Genomic DNA, 24,752 nt, shown 5'->3' with positions numbered 1-24,752 from the left:
CATCAGTACACACTACAATGAATATATAGTATGTAACATCAGTACACACTACAATGAATATATAGTATGTAACATCAGTACACACTACAATGAATATATAGTATGTAACATCAGTACACACTACAATGAATATATAGTATGTAACATCAGTACACACTACAATGAATATATAGTATGTAACATCAGTACACACTACAATGAATATATAGTATGTAACATCAGTACACACTACAATGAATATATAGTATATATAGTATGTAACATCAGTACACACTACAATGAATATATAGTATGTAACATCAGTACACACTACAATGAATATATAGTATGTAACATCAGTAACACTACAATGAATATATAGTACGTAACATCAGTACACACTACAATGAATATATAGTATATATAGTATGTAACATCAGTACACACTACAATGAATATATAGTATGTAACATCAGTACACACTACAATGAATATATAGTACGTAACATCAGTACACACTACAATGAATATATAGTATATATAGTATGTAACATCAGTACACACTACAATGAATATATAGTATGTAACATCAGTACACACTACAATGAATATATAGTATGTAACATCAGTACACACTACAATGAATATATAGTATGTAACATCAGTACACACTACAATGAATATATAGTATGTAACATCAGTACACTACAATGAATATATAGTATGTAACATCAGTACACACTACAATGAATATATAGTATGTAACATCAGTACACACTACAATGAATATATAGTATGTAACATCAGTACACACTACAATGAATATATAGTACAATAGTATGTAACATCAGTACACACTACAATGAATATATAGTATGTAACATCAGTACACACTACAATGAATATATAGTATGTAACATCAGTACACTACAATGAATATATAGTATGTAACATCAGTACACACTACAATGAATATATAGTATGTAACATCAGTACACACTACAATGAATATATAGTATGTAACATCAGTACACTACAATGAATATATAGTATGTAACATCAGTACACACTACAATGAATATATAGTATATATAGTATGTAACATCAGTACACACTACAATGAATATACTATGTAACATCAGTACACACTACAATGAATATATAGTATATATAGTATGTAACATCAGTACACACTACAATGAATATATAGTATATATAGTATGTAACATCAGTACACACTACAATGAATATATAGTATATATAGTATGTAACATCAGTACACACTACAATGAATATATAGTATATATAGTATGTAACATCAGTACACACTACAATGAATATATAGTATATATAGTATGTAACATCAGCTACACACTACAATGAATTATAGTATATATAGTATGTAACATCAGTACACACTACAATGAATATATAGTATATATAGTATGTAACATCACTACACACTACAATGAATATATAGTATATATAGTATGTAACATCAGTACACACTACAATGAATATATAGTATATATAGTATGTAACATCAGTACACACTACAATGAATATATAGTATATATAGTATGTAACATCAGTACACACTACAATGAATATATAGTATATATAGTATGTAACATCAGTACACACTACAATGAATATATAGTATGTAACATCAGTACACACTACAATGAATATATAGTATGTAACATCAGTACACACTACAATGAATATATAGTATGTAACATCAGTACACACTACAATGAATATATAGTATATATAGTATGTAACATCAGTACACACTACAATGAATATATAGTATATAGTATGTAACATCAGTACACACTACAATGAATATATAGTATATATAGTATGTAACATCACTACACACTACAATGAATATATAGTATATATAGTATGTAACATCAGTACACACTACAATGAATGTATAGTATATATAGTATGTAACATCAGTACACACTACAATGAATATATAGTATATATAGTATGTAACATCAGTACACACTACAATGAATATATAGTATATATAGTATGTAACATCACTACACACTACAATGAATATATAGTATATATAGTATGTAACATCAGTACACACTACAATGAATATATAGTATATATAGTATGTAACATCAGTACACACTACAATGAATATATAGTATATATAGTATGTAACATCACTACACACTACAATGAATATATAGTATATATAGTATGTAACATCAGTACACACTACAATGAATATATAGTATATATAGTATGTAACATCAGTACACACTACAATGAATATATAGTATATATAGTATGTAACATCACTACACACTACAATGAATATATAGTATATATAGTATGTAACATCAGTACACACTACAATGAATATATAGTATATATAGTATGTAACATCACTACACACTACAATGAATATATAGTATATATAGTATGTAACATCAGTACACACTACAATGAATATATAGTATATATAGTATGTAACATCACTACACACTACAATGAATATATAGTATATATAGTATGTAACATCAGTACACACTACAATGAATATATAGTACATATAGTATGTAACATCAGTACACACTACAATGAATATATAGTATGTAACATCAGTACACACTACAATGAATATATAGTATATATAGTATGTAACATCACTACACACTACAATGAATATATAGTATATATAGTATGTAACATCAGTACACACTACAATGAATATATAGTACATATAGTATGTAACATCAGTACACACTACAATGAATATATAGTATGTAACATCACTACACACTACAATGAATATATAGTATATATAGTATGTAACATCACTACACACTACAATGAATATATAGTATATATAGTATGTAACATCACTACACACTACAATGAACATATAGTATATATAGTTTGTAACATCAGTACACACTACAATGAATATATAGTATATATAGTATGTAACATCACTACACACTACAATGAATATATAGTATATATAGTATGTAACATCACTACACACTACAATGAATATATAGTATATATAGTATGTAACATCAGTACACACTACAATGAATATATAGTATATATAGTATGTAACATCACTACACACTACAATGAATATATAGTATATATAGTATGTAACATCAGTACACACTACAATGAATATATAGTATATATAGTATGTAACATCAGTACACACTACAATGAATATATAGTATATATAGTATGTAACATCAGTACACACTACAATGAATATATAGTATATATAGTATGTAACATCACTACACACTACAATGAATATATAGTATATATAGTATGTAACATCAGTACACACTACAATGAATATATAGTATATATAGTATGTAACATCAGTACACACTACAATGAATATATAGTATATATAGTATGTAACATCACTACACACTACAATGAATATATAGTATATATAGTATGTAACATCAGTACACACTACAATGAATATATAGTATATATAGTATGTAACATCAGTACACACTACAATGAATATATAGTATATATAGTATGTAACATCACTACACACTACAATGAATATATAGTATATATAGTATGTAACATCAGTACACACTACAATGAATATATAGTATATATAGTATGTAACATCACTACACACTACAATGAATATATAGTATATATAGTATGTAACATCAGTACACACTACAATGAATATATAGTATATATAGTATGTAACATCACTACACACTACAATGAATATATAGTATATATAGTATGTAACATCAGTACACACTACAATGAATATATAGTACATATAGTATGTAACATCAGTACACACTACAATGAATATATAGTATGTAACATCAGTACACACTACAATGAATATATAGTATATATAGTATGTAACATCACTACACACTACAATGAATATATAGTATATATAGTATGTAACATCAGTACACACTACAATGAATATATAGTACATATAGTATGTAACATCAGTACACACTACAATGAATATATAGTATGTAACATCACTACACACTACAATGAATATATAGTATGTAACATCACTACACACTACAATGAATATATAGTATATATAGTATGTAACATCACTACACACTACAATGAACATATAGTATATATAGTATGTAACATCAGTACACACTACAATGAATATATAGTATATATAGTATGTAACATCAGTACACACTACAATGAATATATAGTATATATAGTATGTAACATCACTACACACTACAATGAATATATAGTATATATAGTATGTAACATCAGTACACACTACAATGAATATATAGTGTATATGGTATGTAACATCACTACACACTACAATGAATATATAGTATATATAGTATGTAACATCAGTACACACTACAATGAATATATAGTATGTAACATCAGTACACACTACAATGAATATATAGTATATATAGTATGTAACATCAGTACACACTACAATGAATATATAGTATATATAGTATGTAACATCAGTACACACTACAATGAATATATAGTATGTAACATCAGTACACACTACAATGAATATATAGTATATATAGTATGTAACATCAGTACACACTACAATGAATATATAGTATATATAGTATGTAACATCACTACACACTACAATGAATATATAGTATATACAGGTAAAAGCCAGTAAATTAGAATATTTTGAAAAACTTGATTTATTTCAGTAATTGCATTCAAAAGGTGTAACTTGTACATTATATTTATTCATTGCACACAGACTGATGCATTCAAATGTTTATTTCATTTAATTTTGATGATTTGAAGTGGCAACAAATGAAAATCCAAAATTCCGTGTGTCACAAAATTAGAATATTACTTAAGGCTAATACAAAAAAGGGATTTTTAGAAATGTTGGCCAACTGAAAAGTATGAAAATGAAAAATATGAGCATGTACAATACTCAATACTTGGTTGGAGCTCCTTTTGCCTCAATTACTGCGTTAATGCGGCGTGGCATGGAGTCCATGAGTTTCTGGCACTGCTCAGGTGTTATGAGAGCCCAGGTTGCTCTGATAGTGGCCTTCAACTCTTCTGCGTTTTTGGCTCTGGCATTCTGCATCTTCCTTTTCACAATACCCCACAGATTTTCTATGGGGCTAAGGTCAGGGGAGTTGGCGGGCCAATTTAGAACAGAAATACCATGGTCCGTAAACCAGGCACGGGTAGATTTTGCGCTGTGTGCAGGCGCCAAGTCCTGTTGGAACTTGAAATCTCCATCTCCATAGAGCAGGTCAGCAGCAGGAAGCATGAAGTGCTCTAAAACTTGCTGCTAGACGGCTGCGTTGACCCTGGATCTCAGGAAACAGAGTGGACCGACACCAGCAGATGACATGGCACCCCAAACCATCACTGATGGTGGAAACTTTACACTAGACTTCAGGCAACGTGGATCCTGTGCCTCTCCTGTCTTCCTCCAGACTCTGGGACCTCCATTTCCAAAGGAAATGCAACATTTGCTTTCGTCAGAAAACATGACTTTGACCACTCAGCAGCAGTCCAGCTCTTTTTTCCAGGGTCAACGCAGCCGTCTACCAGCAAGTTTTAGAGCACTTCATGCTTCCTGCTGCTGACCTGCTCTATGGAGATGGAGATTTCAAGTTCCAACAGGACTTGGCGCCTGCACACAGCGCAAAATCTACCCGTGCCTGGTTTACGGACCATGGTATTTCTGTTCTAAATTGGCCCGCCAACTCCCCTGACCTTAGCCCCATAGAAAATCTGTGGGGTATTGTGAAAAGGAAGATGCAGAATGCCAGAGCCAAAAACGCAGAAGAGTTGAAGGCCACTATCAGAGCAACCTGGGCTCTCATAACACCTGAGCAGTGCCAGAAACTCATGGACTCCATGCCACGCCGCATTAACGCAGTAATTGAGGCAAAAGGAGCTCCAACCAAGTATTGAGTATTGTACATGCTCATATTTTTCATTTTCATACTTTTCAGTTGGCCAACATTTCTAAAAATCCCTTTTTTGTATTAGCCTTAAGTAATATTCTAATTTTGTGACACACGGAATTTTGGATTTTCATTTGTTGCCACTTCAAATCATCAAAATTAAATGAAATAAACATTTGAATGCATCAGTCTGTGTGCAATGAATAAATATAATGTACAAGTTACACCTTTTGAATGCAATTACTGAAATAAATCAAGTTTTTCAAAATATTCTAATTTACTGGCTTTTACCTGTATAGTATGTAACATCAGTACACACTACAATGAATATATAGTATATATAGTATGTAACATCAGTACACACTACAATGAATATATAGTATATATAGTATGTAACATCAGTACACACTACAATGAATATATAGTATATATAGTATGTAACATCAGTACACACTACAATGAATATATAGTATATATAGTATGTAACATCAGTACACACTACAATGAATATATAGTATATATAGTATGTAACATCACTACACACTACAATGAATATATAGTATATATAGTATGTAACATCAGTACACACTACAATGAATATATAGTATATATAGTATGTAACATCACTACACACTACAATGAATATATAGTATATATAGTATGTAACATCAGTACACACTACAATGAATATATAGTACATATAGTATGTAACATCAGTACACACTACAATGAATATATAGTATATATAGTATGTAACATCAGTACACACTACAATGAATATATAGTATGTAACATCACTACACACTACAATGAATATATAGTATATATAGTATGTAACATCAGTACACACTACAATGAATATATAGTATGTAATATCAGTACACACTACAATGAATATATAGTATATATAGTATGTAACATCAGTACACACTACAATGAATATATAGTATATATAGTATGTAACATCAGTACACACTACAATGAATATATAGTATATATAGTATGTAACATCAGTACACACTACAATGAATATATAGTATATATAGTATGTAACATCAGTACACACTACAATGAATATATAGTATATATAGTATGTAACATCAGTACACACTACAATGAATATATAGTATATATAGTATGTAACATCAGTACACACTACAATGAATATATAGTATATATAGTATGTAACATCAGTACACACTACAATGAATATATAGTATATATAGTATGTAACATCACTACACACTACAATGAATATATAGTATATATAGTATGTAACATCAGTACACACTACAATGAATATATAGTATATATAGTATGTAACATCACTACACACTACAATGAATATATAGTATATATAGTATGTAACATCAGTACACACTACAATGAATATATAGTACATATAGTATGTAACATCAGTACACACTACAATGAATATATAGTATATATAGTATGTAACATCAGTACACACTACAATGAATATATAGTATGTAACATCACTACACACTACAATGAATATATAGTATATATAGTATGTAACATCAGTACACATACAATGAATATATAGTATGTAATATCAGTACACACTACAATGAATATATAGTATATATAGTATGTAACATCAGTACACACTACAATGAATATATAGTATATATAGTATGTAACATCACTACACACTACAATGAATATATAGTATATATAGTATGTAACATCAGTACACACTACAATGAATATATAGTATATATAGTATGTAACATCAGTACACACTACAATGAATATATAGTATGTAATATCAGTACACACTACAATGAATATATAGTATATATAGTATGTAACATCAGTACACACTACAATGAATATATAGTATGTAACATCACTACACACTACAATGAATATATAGTATATATAGTATGTAACATCAGTACACACTACAATGAATATATAGTACATATAGTATGTAACATCAGTACACACTACAATGAATATATAGTATATATAGTATGTAACATCAGTACACACTACAATGAATATATAGTACATATAGTATGTAACATCAGTACACACTACAATGAATATATAGTATATATAGTATGTAACATCAGTACACACTACAATGAATATATAGTATATATAGTATGTAACATCAGTACACACTACAATGAATATATAGTATGTAACATCAGTACACACTACAATGAATATATAGTATATATAGTATGTAACATCAGTACACACTACAATGAATATATAGTATGTAACATCAGTACACACTACAATGAATATATAATATGTAACATCAGTACACACTACAATGAACATATAGTACAATGTGCTGAGTAGAAACATATTGAAAATGAGCCTCATGGCTCTTCACAGCGGGCCAAAGGAAGTGAAATTGCTGTTGTGGTGTGACATCCTGTGGGAGGTGGCAACACCCGACAGACTAGCATCTTGGATGTGGTTAACATATATAGATGTGTGTGGTTAACATATATAGTTGTATGTGGTTAACATATATAGTTGTGTGTGGTTAACATATATAGATGTGTGTGGTTAACATATATAGTTGTGTGTGGTTAACATATATAGTTGTGTGTGGTTAACATATATAGTTGTGTGTGGTTAACATATATAGTTGTATGTGGTTAACATATATAGTTGTGTGTGGTTAACATATATAGTTGTGTGTGGTTAACATATATAGATGTGTGTGGTTAACATATATAGTTGTGTGTGGTTAACATATATAGATGTGTGTGGTTAACATATATAGTTGTGTGTGGTTAACATATATAGTTGTGTGTGGTTAACATATATAGTTGTATGTGGTTAACATATATAGTTGTATGTGGTTAACATATATAGTTGTGTGTGGTTAACATATATAGTTGTGTGTGGTTAACATATATAGATGTGTGTGGTTAACATATATAGTTGTGTGTGGTTAACATATATAGTTGTGTGTGGTTAACATATATAGTTGTGTGTGGTTAACATATATAGTTGTGTGTGGTTAACATATATAGTTGTGTGTGGTTAACATATATAGTTGTGTGTGGTTAACATATATAGATGTGTGTGGTTAACATATATAGATGTGTGTGGTTAACATATATAGTTGTGTGTGGTTAACATATATAGTTGTGTGTGGTTAACATATATAGTTGTGTGTGGTTAACATATATAGTTGTGTGTGGTTAACATATATAGTTGTGTGTGGTTAACATATATAGTTGTATGTGGTTAACATATATAGTTGTATGTGGTTAACATATATAGTTGTGTGTGGTTAACATATATAGTTGTGTGTGGTTAACATATATAGATGTGTGTGGTTAACATATATAGTTGTGTGTGGTTAACATATATAGTTGTGTGTGGTTAACATATATAGTTGTGTGTGGTTAACATATATAGTTGTGTGTGGTTAACATATATAGTTGTGTGTGGTTAACATATATAGTTGTGTGTGGTTAACATATATAGTTGTGTGTGGTTAACATATATAGATGTGTGTGGTTAACATATATAGTTGTATGTGGTTAACATATATAGTTGTGTGTGGTTAACATATATAGTTGTGTGTGGTTAACATATATAGATGTGTGTGGTTAACATATATAGTTGTGTGTGGTTAACATATATAGTTGTGTGTGGTTAACATATATAGTTGTGTGTGGTTAACATATATAGTTGTGTGTGGTTAACATATATAGTTGTGTGTGGTTAACATATATAGTTGTGTGTGGTCATCCTACCTTGATTGGTTTTGAACTTTGCACGTTTGAGTGCAAAGGAAAGTGACAGTGACAACGTTGTGGAGCATGCAAAGACACTTTCAGTCACGCAATGTTGTGAAATATTGAAGTTATAGTGTGTTTGTAATACATAAGAGGATATAGTTAGTAGGCATTATAGTGTGTTTGTAGTACATAAGAGGATATTGCTGATTATCGGTCCTGCTAGACACCAACATCTATTTAATAATACCACCTTAACATTTGACAACCAAACAATTAAACAAGGAGACTCGGTAAAGAATCTGGGTATTATCTTCCACCCAACTCTCTCGTTTGAGTCACACATTAAGAGTGTTACTAAAACAACTCTCTCGTTTGAGTCACACATTAAGAGTGTTACTAAAACAACTCTCTCGTTTGAGTCACACATTAAGAGTGTTACTAAAACAACTCTCTCGTTTGAGTCACACATTAAGAGTGTTACTAAAACAACTCTCTCGTTTGAGTCACACATTAAGAGTGTTACTAAAACAACTCTCTCGTTTGAGTCACACATTAAGAGTGTTACTAAAACAACTCTCTCGTTTGAGTCACACATTAAGAGTGTTACTAAAACAACTCTCTCGTTTGAGTCACACATTAAGAGTGTTACTAAAACAACTCTCTCGTTTGAGTCACACATTAAGAGTGTTACTAAAACGGCCTTCTTTCATCTCCGTAATATCGCTAAAATTCGTTCCATCTTGTCCACTAGCGACGCTGAGATCATTATTCATGCGTTCGTTACGTCTCGTCTCGATTACTGTAACGTTTTATTTTGGGGCCTCCCTATGTCTAGCATTAAAAGATTACAGTTGGTACAAAATGCGGCTGCAAGGCTTCTGACAAAAACAAGAAAGTTTGATCATATTACGCCTATACTGTATATACCTTTATATACATATATATATATATACCTATACTGGCTCACTTGCACTGGCTTCCTGTGCACCTAAGATGCGACTTTAAGGTTTTACTACTTACGTATAAAATACTACACGGTTTAGCTCCAGCCTATCTTGCAGATTGTATTGTACCATATGTCCCGACAAGAAATCTGCGTTCAAAGAACTCCGGCTTATTAGTGATTCCCAGAGCCAAAAAAAAGTCTGCGGGCTATAGAGCGTTTTCTATTGGGGCTCCAGTACTCTGGAATGCCCTCCCGGTAACAGTTAGAGATGCTACCTCAGTAGAAGCATTTAAGTCCCATCTTAAAACTCATTTGTATAATCTAGCCTTTAAATAGACCCCCCCTTTTTTTAGACCAGTTGATCTGCCGTTTCTTTTCTTCTCTCCTCTTCTCCCCTGTCCCTTGCGAGGGGGAGTTGCATAGGTCCGGTGGCCATGGATGAAGTGCTGGCTGTCCAGAGCCGGGACCCCGGGTGGACCACTAGCCTGTGCATCGGTTGGGGACATCTCTGCGCTGCTGACCCGTCTCCGCTCAGGATGGTTTCCTGTTGGCCCCGCTGTGGACTGGACTCCCGCTGATGTGTTGGATCCACTGTGGACTGGACTTTCACAATGTTATGTCAGACCCACTCCACATCCGTTGCTTTCGGTCTCCCCTAGAGGGGGGGGGGGGTTACCCACATATGCGGTCCTCTCCAAGGTTTCTCATAGTCATTCACCGACGTCCCACTGAGGTGAGTTTTTCCTTGCCCGTATGTGGGCTCTGTACCGAGGATGTCGTTGTGGCTTGTACAGCCCTTTGAGACACTTGTGATTTAGGGCTATATAAATAAACATTGATTGATTGATTGATTGATATAGTTAGTAGGCATTATAGTGTGTTTGTAGTACATAAGAGGATATAGTTAGTAGGCATTATAGTGTGTTTGTAGTACATAAGAGGATATAGTTAGTAGGCATTATAGTGTGTTTGTAGTACATAAGAGGAGATAGTTAGTAGGCATTATAGTGTGTTTGTAGTACATAAGAGGATATAGTTAGTAGGCATTATAGTGTGTTTGTAGTACATAAGAGGATATAGTTAGTAGGCATTATAGTGTGTTTGTAGTACATAAGAGGATATCTTGTCTTGGACATTTCCTGTCAATCTCAACCCTTAACTCTTTGACTTATGTTGCTACTTAACTCTTTGACTTATGTTGCTACTTAACTCTTTGACTTATGTTGCTACTTAACTCTTTGACTTATGTTGCTACTTAACTCTTTGACTCATGTTGCTACTTAACTCTTTGACTCATGTTGCTACTTAACTCTTTGACTCATGTTGCTACTTAACTCTTTGACTCATATTGCTACTTAACTCTTTGACTTATGTTGCTACTTAACTCTTTGACTTATGTTGCTACTTAACTCTTTGACTCATGTTGCTACTTAACTCTTTGACTTATGTTGCTACTTAACTCTTTGACTTATGTTGCTACTTAACTCTTTGACTTATGTTGCTACTTAACTCTTTGACTCATGTTGCTACTTAACTCTTTGACTCATGTTGCTACTTAACTCTTTGACTCATGTTGCTACTTAACTCTTTGACTCATGTTGCTACTTAACTCTTTGACTTATGTTGCTACTTAACTCTTTGACTTATGTTGCTACTTAACTCTTTGACTTATGTTGCTACTTAACTCTTTGACTTATGTTGCTACTTAACTCTTTGACTTATGTTGCTACTTAACTCTTTGACTTATGTTGCTACTTAACTCTTTGAGTTATGTTGCTACTTAACTCTTTGACTTATGTTGCTACTTAACTCTTTGACTTATTTTGCTACTTAACTCTTTGACTTATGTTGCTACTTAACTCTTTGACTTATGTTGCTACTTAACTCTTTGAGTTATGTTGCTACTTAACTCTTTGAGTTATGTTGCTACTTAACTCTTTGACTCATGTTGCTACTTAACTCTTTGACTCATGTTGCTACTTAACTCTTTGACTCATGTTGCTACTTAACTCTTTGACTTATGTTGCTACTTAACTCTTTGACTTATGTTGCTACTTAACTCTTTGACTTATGTTGCTACTTAACTCTTTGACTCATGTTGCTACTTAACTCTTTGACTTATGTTGCTACTTAACTCTTTGACTTATGTTGCTACTTAACTCTTTGACTTATGTTGCTACTTAACTCTTTGACTTATGTTGCTACTTAACTCTTTGACTTATGTTGCTAACAGACAAACAAAGCCTGGCCAAAACATAAGAAGTAAGAAAGTCTGCATTTGCAAAGCACACCAATTTTGTCTCAACGGAAGTCAGTGCACACCTTGACCAATCTAAGTCTAAGACTAGATGTGACCAATCTAAGTCTAAGACTAGATGTGACCAATCTAAGTCTAAGACTAGATGTGACCAGTCTAAGTCTAAGACTAGATGTGACCAATCTAAGTCTAAGACTAGATGTGACCAGTCTAAGTCTAAGACTAGATGTGACCAGTCTAAGTCTAAGTCTAGATGTGACCAGTCTAAGTCTAAGACTAGATGTGACCAGTCTAAGTCTAAGACTAGATGTGACCAGTCTAAGTCTAAGACTAGATGTGACCAATCTAAGTCTAAGACTAGATGTGACCAATCTAAGTCTAAGACTAGATGTGACCAGTCTAAGACTAGATGTGACCAGTCTAAGTCTAAGACTAGATGTGACCAGTCTAAGTCTAAGACTAGATGTGACCAATCTAAGTCTAAGACTAGATGTGACCAATCTAAGTCTAAGACTAGATGTGACCAATCTAAGTCTAAGACTAGATGTGACCAGTCTAAGTCTAAGACTAGATGTGACCAATCTAAGTCTAAGACTAGATGTGACCAGTCTAAGTCTAAGTCTAGATGTGACCAGTCTAAGTCTAAGACTAGATATGACCAGTCTAAGTCTAAGACTAGATGTGACCAGTCTAAGTCTAAGACTAGATGTGACCAATCTAAGTCTAAGACTAGATGTGACCAGTCTAAGACTAGATGTGACCAGTCTAAGACTAGATGTGACCAGTCTAAGACTAGATGTGACCAGTCTAAGACTAGATGTGACCAGTCTAAGACTAGATGTGACCAATCTAAGTCTAAGACTAGATGTGACCAGTCTAAGTCTAAGACTAGATGTGACCAGTCTAAGTCTAAGACTAGATGTGACCAGTCTAAGTCTAAGACTAGATGTGACCAGTCTAAGTCTAAGACTAGATGTGACCAGTCTAAGTCTAAGACTAGATGTGACCAGTCTAAGTCTAAGACTAGATGTGACCAATCTAAGTCTAAGACTAGATGTGACCAATCTAAGTCTAAGACTAGATGTGACCAATCTAAGTCTAAGACTAGATGTGACCAGTCTAAGTCTAAGACTAGATGTGACCAGTCTAAGTCTAAGACTAGATGTGACCAGTCTAAGTCTAAGACTAGATGTGACCAATCTAAGTCTAAGACTAGATGTGACCAATCTAAGTCTAAGACTAGATGTGACCAATCTAAGTCTAAGACTAGATGTGACCAATCTAAGTCTAAGACTAGATGTGACCAATCTAAGTCTAAGACTAGATGTGACCAATCTAAGTCTAAGACTAGATGTGACCAGTCTAAGTCTAAGACTAGATGTGACCAGTCTAAGTCTAACACTAGATGTGACCAGTCTAAGTCTAAGACTAGATGTGACCAATCTAAGTCTAAGACTAGATGTGACCAATCTAAGTCTAAGACTAGATGTGACCAGTCTAAGTCTAAGACTAGATGTGACCAATCTAAGTCTAAGACTAGATGTGACCAATCTAAGTCTAAGACTAGATGTGACCAGTCTAAGACTAGATGTGACCAGTCTAAGACTAGATGTGACCAATCTAAGTCTAAGACTAGATGTGACCAGTCTAAGTCTAAGACTAGATGTGACCAGTCTAAGTCTAAGACTAGATGTGACCAGTCTAAGTCTAAGACTATATGTGACCAGTCTAAGTCTAAGACTAGATGTGACCAATCTAAGTCTAAGACTAGATGTGACCAATCTAAGTCTAAGACTAGATGTGACCAATCTAAGTCTAAGACTAGATGTGACCAATCTAAGTCTAAGACTAGATGTGACCAATCTAAGTCTAAGACTAGATGTGACCAATCTAAGTCTAAGACTAGATGTGACCAATCTAAGTCTAAGACTAGATGTGACCAGTCTAAGTCTAAGACTAGATGTGACCAGTCTAAGTCTAAGACTAGATGTGACCAATCTAAGTCTAAGACTAGATGTGACCAATCTAAGTCTAAGACTAGATGTGACCAATCTAAGTCTAAGACTAGATGTGACCAATCTAAGTCTAAGACTAGATGTGACCAATCTAAGTCTAAGACTAGATGTGACCAATCTAAGTCTAAGACTAGATGTGACCAATCTAAGTCTAAGACTAGATGTGACCAATCTAAGTCTAAGACTAGATGTGACCAGTCTAAGTCTAAGACTAGATGTGACCAATCTAAGTCTAAGACTAGATGTGACCAGTCTAAGTCTAAGACTAGATGTGACCAATCTAAGTCTAAGACTAGATGTGACCAATCTAAGTCTAAGACTAGATGTGACCAATCTAAGTCTAAGACTAGATGTGACCAATCTAAGTCTAAGACTAGATGTGACCAATCTAAGTCTAAGACTAGATGTGACCAGTCTAAGTCTAAGACTAGATGTGACCAATCTAAGTCTAAGACTAGATGTGACCAGTCTAAGTCTAAGACTAGATGTGACCAATCTAAGTCTAAGACTAGATGTGACCAATCTAAGTCTAAGACTAGATGTGACCAGTCTAAGACTAGATGTGACCAGTCTAAGACTAGATGTGACCAGTCTAAGACTAGATGTGACCAATCTAAGTCTAAGACTAGATGTGACCAGTCTAAGTCTAAGACTAGATGTGACCAGTCTAAGTCTAAGACTAGATGTGACCAGTCTAAGTCTAAGACTAGATGTGACCAGTCTAAGTCTAAGACTAGATGTGACCAGTCTAAGTCTAAGACTAGATGTGACCAATCTAAGTCTAAGACTAGATGTGACCAATCTAAGTCTAAGACTAGATGTGACCAATCTAAGTCTAAGACTAGATGTGACCAATCTAAGTCTAAGACTAGATGTGACCAATCTAAGTCTAAGACTAGATGTGACCAATCTAAGTCTAAGACTAGATGTGACCAATCTAAGTCTAAGACTAGATGTGACCAGTCTAAGTCTAAGACTAGATGTGACCAGTCTAAGTCTAAGACTAGATCTGACCAATCTAAGTCTAAGACTAGATGTGACCAATCTAAGTCTAAGACTAGATGTGACCAATCTAAGTCTAAGACTAGATGTGACCAATCTAAGTCTAAGACTAGATGTGACCAATCTAAGTCTAAGACTAGATGTGACCAATCTAAGTCTAAGACTAGATGTGACCAATCTAAGTCTAAGACTAGATGTGACCAATCTAAGTCTAAGACTAGATGTGACCAGTCTAAGTCTAAGACTAGATGTGACCAATCTAAGTCTAAGACTAGATGTGACCAATCTAAGTCTAAGACTAGATGTGACCAGTCTAAGTCTAAGACTAGATGTGACCAATCTAAGTCTAAGACTAGATGTGACCAATCTAAGTCTAAGACTAGATGTGACCAATCTAAGTCTAAGACTAGATGTGACCAATCTAAGTCTAAGACTAGATGTGACCAATCTAAGTCTAAGACTAGATGTGACCAATCTAAGTCTAAGACTAGATGTGACCAGTCTAAGTCTAAGACTAGATGTGACCAGTCTAAGTCTAAGACTAGATGTGACCAATCTAAGTCTAAGACTAGATGTGACCAATCTAAGTCTAAGACTAGATGTGACCAATCTAAGTCTAAGACTAGATGTGACCAATCTAAGTCTAAGACTAGATGTGACCAGTCTAAGTCTAAGACTAGATGTGACCAATCTAAGTCTAAGACTAGATGTGACCAATCTAAGTCTAACACTCCACAAGGTTGCAGTGTGTGTTTATATCTTCTGGGAAGGCTGTCCACAAGGTTGCAGAGTGTGTTTATATCTTCTGGGAAGGCTGTCCACAAGGTTGCGGAGTGTGTTTATATCTTCTGGGAAGGCTGTCCACAAGGTTGCGGAGTGTGTTTATATCTTCTGGGAAGGCTGTCCACAAGGTTGCAGAGTGTGTTTATATCTTCTGGGAAGGCTGTCCACAAGGTTGCAGAGTGTGTTTATATCTTCTGGGAAGGCTGTCCACAAGGTTGCAAAGTGTGTTTATATCTTCTGGGAAGGCTGTCCACAAGGTTGCAAAGTGTGTTTATATCTTCTGGGAAGGCTGTCCACAAGGTTGCGGAGTGTGTTTATATCTTCTGGGAAGGCTGTCCACAAGGTTGCGGAGTGTGTTTATATCTTCTGGGAAGGCTGTCCACAAGGTTGTGGAGTGTGTTTATATCTTCTGGGAAGGCTGTCCACAAGGTTGCAGAGTGTGTTTATATCTTCTGGGAAGGCTGTCCACAAGGTTGTGGAGTGTGTTTATATCTTCTGGGAAGGCTGTCCACAAGGTTGCAAAGTGTGTTTATATCTTCTGGGAAGGCTGTCCACAAGGTTGCAAAGTGTGTTTATATCTTCTGGGAAGGCTGTCCACAAGGTTGCGGAGTGTGTTTATATCTTCTGGGAAGGCTGTCCACAAGGTTGCGGAGTGTGTTTATATCTTCTGGGAAGGCTGTCCACAAGGTTGTGGAGTGTGTTTATATCTTCTGGGAAGGCTGTCCACAAGGTTGCAGAGTGTTTATATCTTCTGGGAAGGCTGTCCACAAGGTTGTGGAGTGTGTTTATATCTTCTGGGAAGGCTGTCCACAAGGTTGCAGAGTGTGTTTATATCTTCTGGGAAGGCTGTCCACAAGGTTGCAGAGTGTGTTTATATCTTCTGGGAAGGCTGTCCACAAGGTTGCAGAGTGTGTTTATATCTTCTGGGAAGGCTGTCCACAAGGTTGCAGAGTGTGTTTATATCTTCTGGGAAGGCTGTCCACAAGGTTGCAGAGTGTGTTTATATCTTCTGGGAAGGCTGTCCACAAGGTTGCAGGGTGTGTTTATATCTTCTGGGAAGGCTGTCCACAAGGTTGCAGAGTGTGTTTATATCTTCTGGGAAGGCTGTCCACAAGGTTGCAGAGTGTGTTTATATCTTCTGGGAAGGCTGTCCACAAGGTTGCAGAGTGTGTTTATATCTTCTGGGAAGGCTGTCCACAAGGTTGCAGAGTGTGTTTATATCTTCTGGGAAGGCTGTCCACAAGGTTGCAGAGTGTGTTTATAGGAATTTCCCACCACTCTTCCAAAAGCACATTGGTGAGGTCACACTCTGATGTTGGTGGAGAAGGCCTGGCTCTCAGTCTCCGTTCTAATTCATCCCAAAGGTGTTCTATCGGGTTCAGGTCAGGACTCTGTGCAGGCCAGTCAAGTTCATCAAGTGTCATCCATGTCTTTATGGACCTTGCTTTGTGCACGGGTGCACAGTCATGTTGGAGGAGGAAGGGGCCCGCTCCAAACTGTTCCCACCAGGTTGGGAGCATGGAATTGTCCAACATGTTTTGCTATCCTGGAGCATTCAAAGTTCCTGTCACTGGAACTAAGGGGCTCAGCCCAACTCCTGAAAAACAACCCCACACCATAATTCCTCCTCCACCAAAGTTCACCCTCGGCATAATGCAGTCCATTTGTTTTAAAGTTGTCCTTGAATGTTGATGTTTGAAATGAGCTTTTCTTCTATGCGCTTCATTCTCTGAAGTCATGGCAAACATTTGTTGTAAATTTGCTGCTAATGTTTTACTTTTAGTCTTAAATACAACACATCATGTCTGTAACTTTACTAGCTCCTGTAGTTTTACTTTTAGTCTTAAATACAACACATCATGTCTGTAACTTTACTAGCTGCTAATGTTTTACTTTTAGCCTTAAATACAACACATCATGTCTGTAACTTTACTAGCTGCTAATGTTTTACTTTTAGTCTTAAATACAACACATCATGTCTGTAACTTTACTAGCTGCTAATGTTTTACTTTTAGCCTTAAATACAACACATCATGTCTGTAACTTTACTAGCTGCTAATGTTTTACTTTTAGTCTTAAATACAACACATCATGTCTGTAACTTTACTAGCTGCTAATGTTTTACTTTTAGCCTTAAATACAACACATCATGTCTGTAACTTTACTAGCTGCTAATGTTTTACTTTTAGTCTTAAATACAACACATCATGTCTGTAACTTTACTAGCTGCTAATGTTTTACTTTTAGCCTTAAATACAACACATCATGTCTGTAACTTTACTAGCTGCTAATGTTTTACTTTTAGCCTTAAATACAACACATCATGTCTGTAACTTTACTAGCTGCTAATGTTTTACTTTTAGCCTTAAATACAACACATCATGTCTGTAACTTAACTAGCTGCTAATGTTTTACTTTTAGTCTTGAATACAACACATGTCTGTAACTTTACTAGCTGCTAATGTTTTACTTTTAGTCTTAAATACAACACATCATGTCTGTAACTTTACTAGCTCCTGTAGTTTTACTTTTAGCCTTAAATACAACACATCATGTCTGTAACTTAACTAGCTGCTAATGTTTTACTTTTAGTCTTAAATACAACACATCATGTCTGTAACTTTACTAGCTGCTAATGTTTTACTTTTAGCCTTAAATACAACACATCATGTCTGTAACTTAACTAGCTGCTAATGTTTTACTTTTAGTCTTAAATACAACACATCATGTCTGTAACTTTACTAGCTGCTAATGTTTTACTTTTAGTCTTAAATACAACACATCATGTCTGTAACTTTACTAGCTGCTAATGTTTTACTTTTAGTCTTAAATACAACACATCATGTCTGTAACTTTACTAGCTGCTGTAGTTTTACTTTTAGCCTTAAATACAACACATCATGTCTGTAACTTTACTAGCTCCTGTAGTTTTACTTTTAGCCTTAAATACAACACATCATGTCTGTAACTTTACTAGCTGCTAATGTTTTACTTTTAGCCTTAAATACAACACATCATGTCTGTAACTTTACTAGCTCCTGTAGTTTTACTTTTAGCCTTAAATACAACACATCATGTCTGTAACTTTACTAGCTCCTGTAGTTTTACTTTTAGCCTTAAATACAACACATCATGTCTGTAACTTTACTAGCTCCTGTAGTTTTACTTTTAGCCTTAAATACAACACATCATGTCTGTAACTTTACTAGCTGCTAATGTTTTACTTTTAGTCTTAAATACAACACATCATGTCTGTAACTTTACTAGCTGCTAATGTTTTACTTTTAGTCTTAAATACAACACATCATGTCTGTAACTTTACTAGCTCCTGTAGTTTTACTTTTAGCCTTAAATACAACACATCATGTCTGTAACTTAACTAGCTGCTAATGTTTTACTTTTAGTCTTAAATACAACACATCATGTCTGTAACTTTACTAGCTGCTAATGTTTTACTTTTAGCCTTAAATACAACACATCATGTCTGTAACTTAACTAGCTGCTAATGTTTTACTTTTAGTCTTAAATACAACACATCATGTCTGTAACTTTACTAGCTGCTAATGTTTTACTTTTAGTCTTAAATACAACACATCATGTCTGTAACTTTACTAGCTGCTAATGTTTTACTTTTAGCCTTAAATACAACACATCATGTCTGTAACTTTACTAGCTGCTAATGTTTTACTTTTAGCCTTAAATACAACACATCATGTCTGTAACTTAACTAGCTGCTAATGTTTTACTTTTAGTCTTAAATACAACACATCATGTCTGTAACTTTACTAGCTGCTAATGTTTTACTTTTAGCCTTAAATACAACACATCATGTCTGTAACTTTACTAGCTGCTAATGTTTTACTTTTAGTCTTAAATACAACACATCATGTCTGTAACTTAACTAGCTGCTAATGTTTTACTTTTAGTCTTAAATACAACACATCATGTCTGTAACTTTACTAGCTCCTGTAGTTTTACTTTTAGCCTTAAATACAACACATCATGTCTGTAACTTTACTAGCTGCTAATGTTTTACTTTTAGCCTTAAATACAACACATCATGTCTGTAACTTTACTAGCTGCTAATGTTTTACTTTTAGCCTTAAATACAACACATCATGTCTGTAACTTTACTAGCTGCTAATGTTTTACTTTTAGCCTTAAATACAACACATCATGTCTGTAACTTTACTAGCTGCTAATGTTTTACTTTTAGCCTTAAATACAACACATCATGTCTGTAACTTTACTAGCTGCTAATGTTTTACTTTTAGCCTTAAATACAACACATCATGTCTGTAACTTTACTAGCTGCTGTAGTTTCAATAAACCACAAGTAATTAAAAAAATGACCGACAGGAAGGCGAGAAACACTTTTTATTTCAACAGACTCTCGCACCGTACCTGCCAGCAAAACTCTAAAGACCGACTGCACGGTTCCTGTCTTCACAATAAAAGCCCTGCTCCATCCTGCCTGCACTAACAAAATAAGAGTCTCAGGAAGCTAGCAAGCTAGGGAGTTAGTATTTCTTGTAAAGTGTATAAAAAGGAGTATGACAAACTTTCATGTGGTATTGGACAGGAAGGAGGACTTTTGTTGTCCTCCATTGTAAAATGTGGAGGTTCTCATCACTACTGTCTGAAGGAAGGAAGGAGGACTTTTGTTGTCCTCCATTGTAAAATGTGGAGGTTATCATCACTACTGTCTGAAGGAAGGAAGGAGGACTTTTGTTGTCCTCCATTGTAAAATGTGGAGGTTATCATCACTACTGTCTGAAGGAAGGAGGACTTTTGTTGTCCTCCATTGTAAAATGTGGAGGTTATCATCACTACTGTCTGAAGGAAGGAGGACTTTTGTTGTCCTCCATTGTAAAATGTGGAGGTTCTCATCACTACTGTCTGAAGGAAGGAGGACTTTTGTTGTCCTCCATTGTAAAATGTGGAGGTTCTCATCACTACTGTCTGAAGGAAGGAGGACTTTTGTTGTCCTCCATTATAAAATGTGGAGGTTCTCATCACTACTGTCTGAAGGAAGGAAGGAGGACTTTTGTTGTCCTCCATTGTAAAATGTGGAGGTTATCATCACTACTGTCTGAAGGAAGGAAGGAGGACTTTTGTTGTCCTCTATTGTAAAATGTGGAGGTTATCATCACTACTGTCTGAAGGAAGGAAGGAGGACTTTTGTTGTCCTCCATTGTAAAATGTGGAGGTTCTCATCACTACTGTCTGAAGGAAGGAAGGAGGACTTTTGTTGTCCTCCATTGTAAAATGTGGAGGTTATCATCACTACTGTCTGAAGGAAGGAAGGAGGACTTTTGTTGTCCTCCATTGTAAAATGTGGAGGTTATCATCACTACTGTCTGAAGGAAGGAAGGAGGACTTTTGTTGTCCTCCATTGTAAAATGTGGAGGTTCTCATCACTACTGTCTGAAGGAAGGGGGACTTTTGTTGTCCTCCATTGTAAAATGTGGAGGTTATCATCACTACTGTCTGAAGGAAGGAAGGAGGACTTTTGTTGTCCTCCATTGTAAAATGTGGAGGTTATCATCACTACTGTCTGAAGGAAGGAGGACTTTTGTTGTCCTCCATTGTAAAATGTGGAGGTTCTCATCACTACTGTCTGAAGGAAGGAAGGAGGACTTTTGTTGTCCTCCATTGTAAAATGTGGAGGTTCTCATCACTACTGTCTGAAGGAAGGAAGGAGGACTTTTGTTGTCCTCCATTGTAAAATGTGGAGGTTATCATCACTACTGTCTGAAGGAAGGAAGGAGGACTTTTGTTGTCCTCCATTGTAAAATGTGGAGGTTCTCATCACTACTGTCTGAAGGAAGGAAGGAGGACTTTTGTTGTCCTCCATTGTAAAATGTGGAGGTTATCATCACTACTGTCCGAAGGAAGGAGGACTTTTGTTGTCCTCCATTGTAAAATGTGGAGGTTATCATCACTACTGTCTGAAGGAAGGAAGGAGGACTTTTGTTGTCCTCCATTGTAAAATGTGGAGGTTATCATCACTACTGTCCGAAGGAAGGAGGACTTTTGTTGTCCTCCATTGTAAAATGTGGAGGTTCTCATCACTACTGTCTGAAGGAAGGAAGGAAGGAGGACTTTTGTTGTCCTCCATTGTAAAATGTGGAGGTTCTCATCACTACTGTCTGAAGGAAGGAAGGAGGACTTTTGTTGTCCTCCATTGTAAAATGTGGAGGTTCTCATCACTACTGTCTGAAGGAAGGAGGACTTTTGTTGTCCTCCATTATAAAATGTGGAGGTTCTCATCACTACTGTCTGAAGGAAGGAAGGAGGACTTTTGTTGTCCTCCATTGTAAAATGTGGAGGTTCTCATCACTACTGTCTGAAGGAAGGAGGACTTTTGTTGTCCTCCATTGTAAAATGTGGAGGTTCTCATCACTACTGTCTGAAGGAAGGAGGACTTTTGTTGTCCTCCATTGTAAAATGTGGAGGTTCTCATCACTACTGTCTGAAGGAAGGAGGACTTTTGTTGTCCTCCATTGTAAAATGTGGAGGTTATCATCACTACTGTCCGAAGGAAGGAGGACTTTTGTTGTCCTCCATTGTAAAATGTGGAGGTTCTCATCACTACTGTCTGAAGGAAGGAAGGAGGACTTTTGTTGTCCTCCATTGTAAAATGTGGAGGTTATCATCACTACTGTCTGAAGGAAGGAAGGAGGACTTTTGTTGTCCTCCATTGTAAAATGTGGAGGTTCTCATCACTACTGTCTGAAGGAAGGAGGACTTTTGTTGTCCTCCATTATAAAATGTGGAGGTTATCATCACTACTGTCTGAAGGAAGGGGGACTTTTGTTGTCCTCCATTATAAAATGTGGAGGTTCTCATCACTACTGTCTGAAGGAAGGAAGGAGGACTTTTGTTGTCCTCCATTGTAAAATGTGGAGGTTCTCATCACTACTGTCTGAAGGAAGGAAGGAGGACTTTTGTTGTCCTCCATTGTAAAATGTGGAGGTTATCATCACTACTGTCTGAAGGAAGGAAGGAGGACTTTTGTTGTCCTCCATTGTAAAATGTGGAGGTTATCATCACTACTGTCTGAAGGAAGGAAGGAGGACTTTTGTTGTCCTATATTGTAAAATGTGGAGGTTATCATCACTACTGTCTGAAGGAAGGAGGACTTTTGTTGTCCTCCATTGTAAAATGTGGAGGTTCTCATCACTACTGTCTGAAGGAAGGAAGGAGGACTTTTGTTGTCCTCCATTGTAAAATGTGGAGGTTCTCATCACTACTGTCTGATTCCAATCAATCACAATCACACCAACTTATATTCTGGTCTTCATGAAAGTGTGTTAAACATGCTAGTATTAGCATTAAACATCTTTACCTCTCTTTCATCAATATAAATGATGTTTATGAATGATCCCCTCCACTTGCTACATTGAAAGGATCTGGCCTGCAGAAAAGGTGTGGTCACCCTGCTGTAGTTTGATGGACTTACAAAGTCTGCACTTCCAACCAGAAATGGGTGAAAACTCTTTGATGGATCCTAAACTTGTCTGCAGTGGCGCCCCCTAGCAACGTGACGCTGCACTGCGGCAACCTGAGGAACAAAGTGGTGTGGAACTACGACTCCCTGCCTCCAGGACTCCAATTCAGGGTGGATGTCGGCCAGGTGTCGGACTCGAATGGGTGAGTGTTTTTATTTCATTTTTTATAGTAGGGTCATTTTGTTTTTTGTGGTATGGTACCAGGGAGGGCAATGTTTTTTTTCCCCAATTTGGTGATGAAATAGCATTACTGCTAAATTAGCATATTTGGCTGTGATGCAAAGCGTGTACAAACACATTTATTTAGGGCTGCAACTAACGATTAATTTGATAATCGATTAATCTGTGGATTATCACTTCGATTAATCGATTAATAATCGGATAAAAGAGACAAACTACATTTCTATCCTATCCAGTATTTTATTGGAAAAAAACCAGCATACTGGCACCATACTTATTTTGATTATTGTTTCTCAGCTGTTTGTAAATGTTGCAGTTTATAAATAAAGGTTTATTAAAAAAAATAATAATACAAAAAAAAGTTTAATTAAAA

General features: G+C 35.0%; 1 protein-coding gene across 2 annotated transcripts in view; it reads left to right on the top strand.

Moving 5' to 3' along the window:
• The window catches only part of ifngr1l (interferon gamma receptor 1-like), a 41,660-nt gene that overhangs the window by 3,776 nt on the left and 13,132 nt on the right, over positions 1-24,752 (top strand). For both annotated transcript variants that reach the window (XM_062057987.1, XM_062057986.1), the window contains exon 2: positions 24,215-24,341. In XM_062057987.1, coding sequence (XP_061913971.1) covers positions 24,215-24,341 — 127 coding nt within the window. The remainder of the gene's footprint in view (positions 1-24,214; positions 24,342-24,752) is intronic.

This window comes from Entelurus aequoreus, linkage group LG09 (assembly GCF_033978785.1).
Source record: "Entelurus aequoreus isolate RoL-2023_Sb linkage group LG09, RoL_Eaeq_v1.1, whole genome shotgun sequence".
NCBI lineage: Eukaryota > Metazoa > Chordata > Actinopteri > Syngnathiformes > Syngnathidae > Entelurus > Entelurus aequoreus.
The sequence above is the reverse complement of the archived record's forward strand: the minus strand, read 5'-3'. Positions and strand labels throughout refer to the sequence as shown.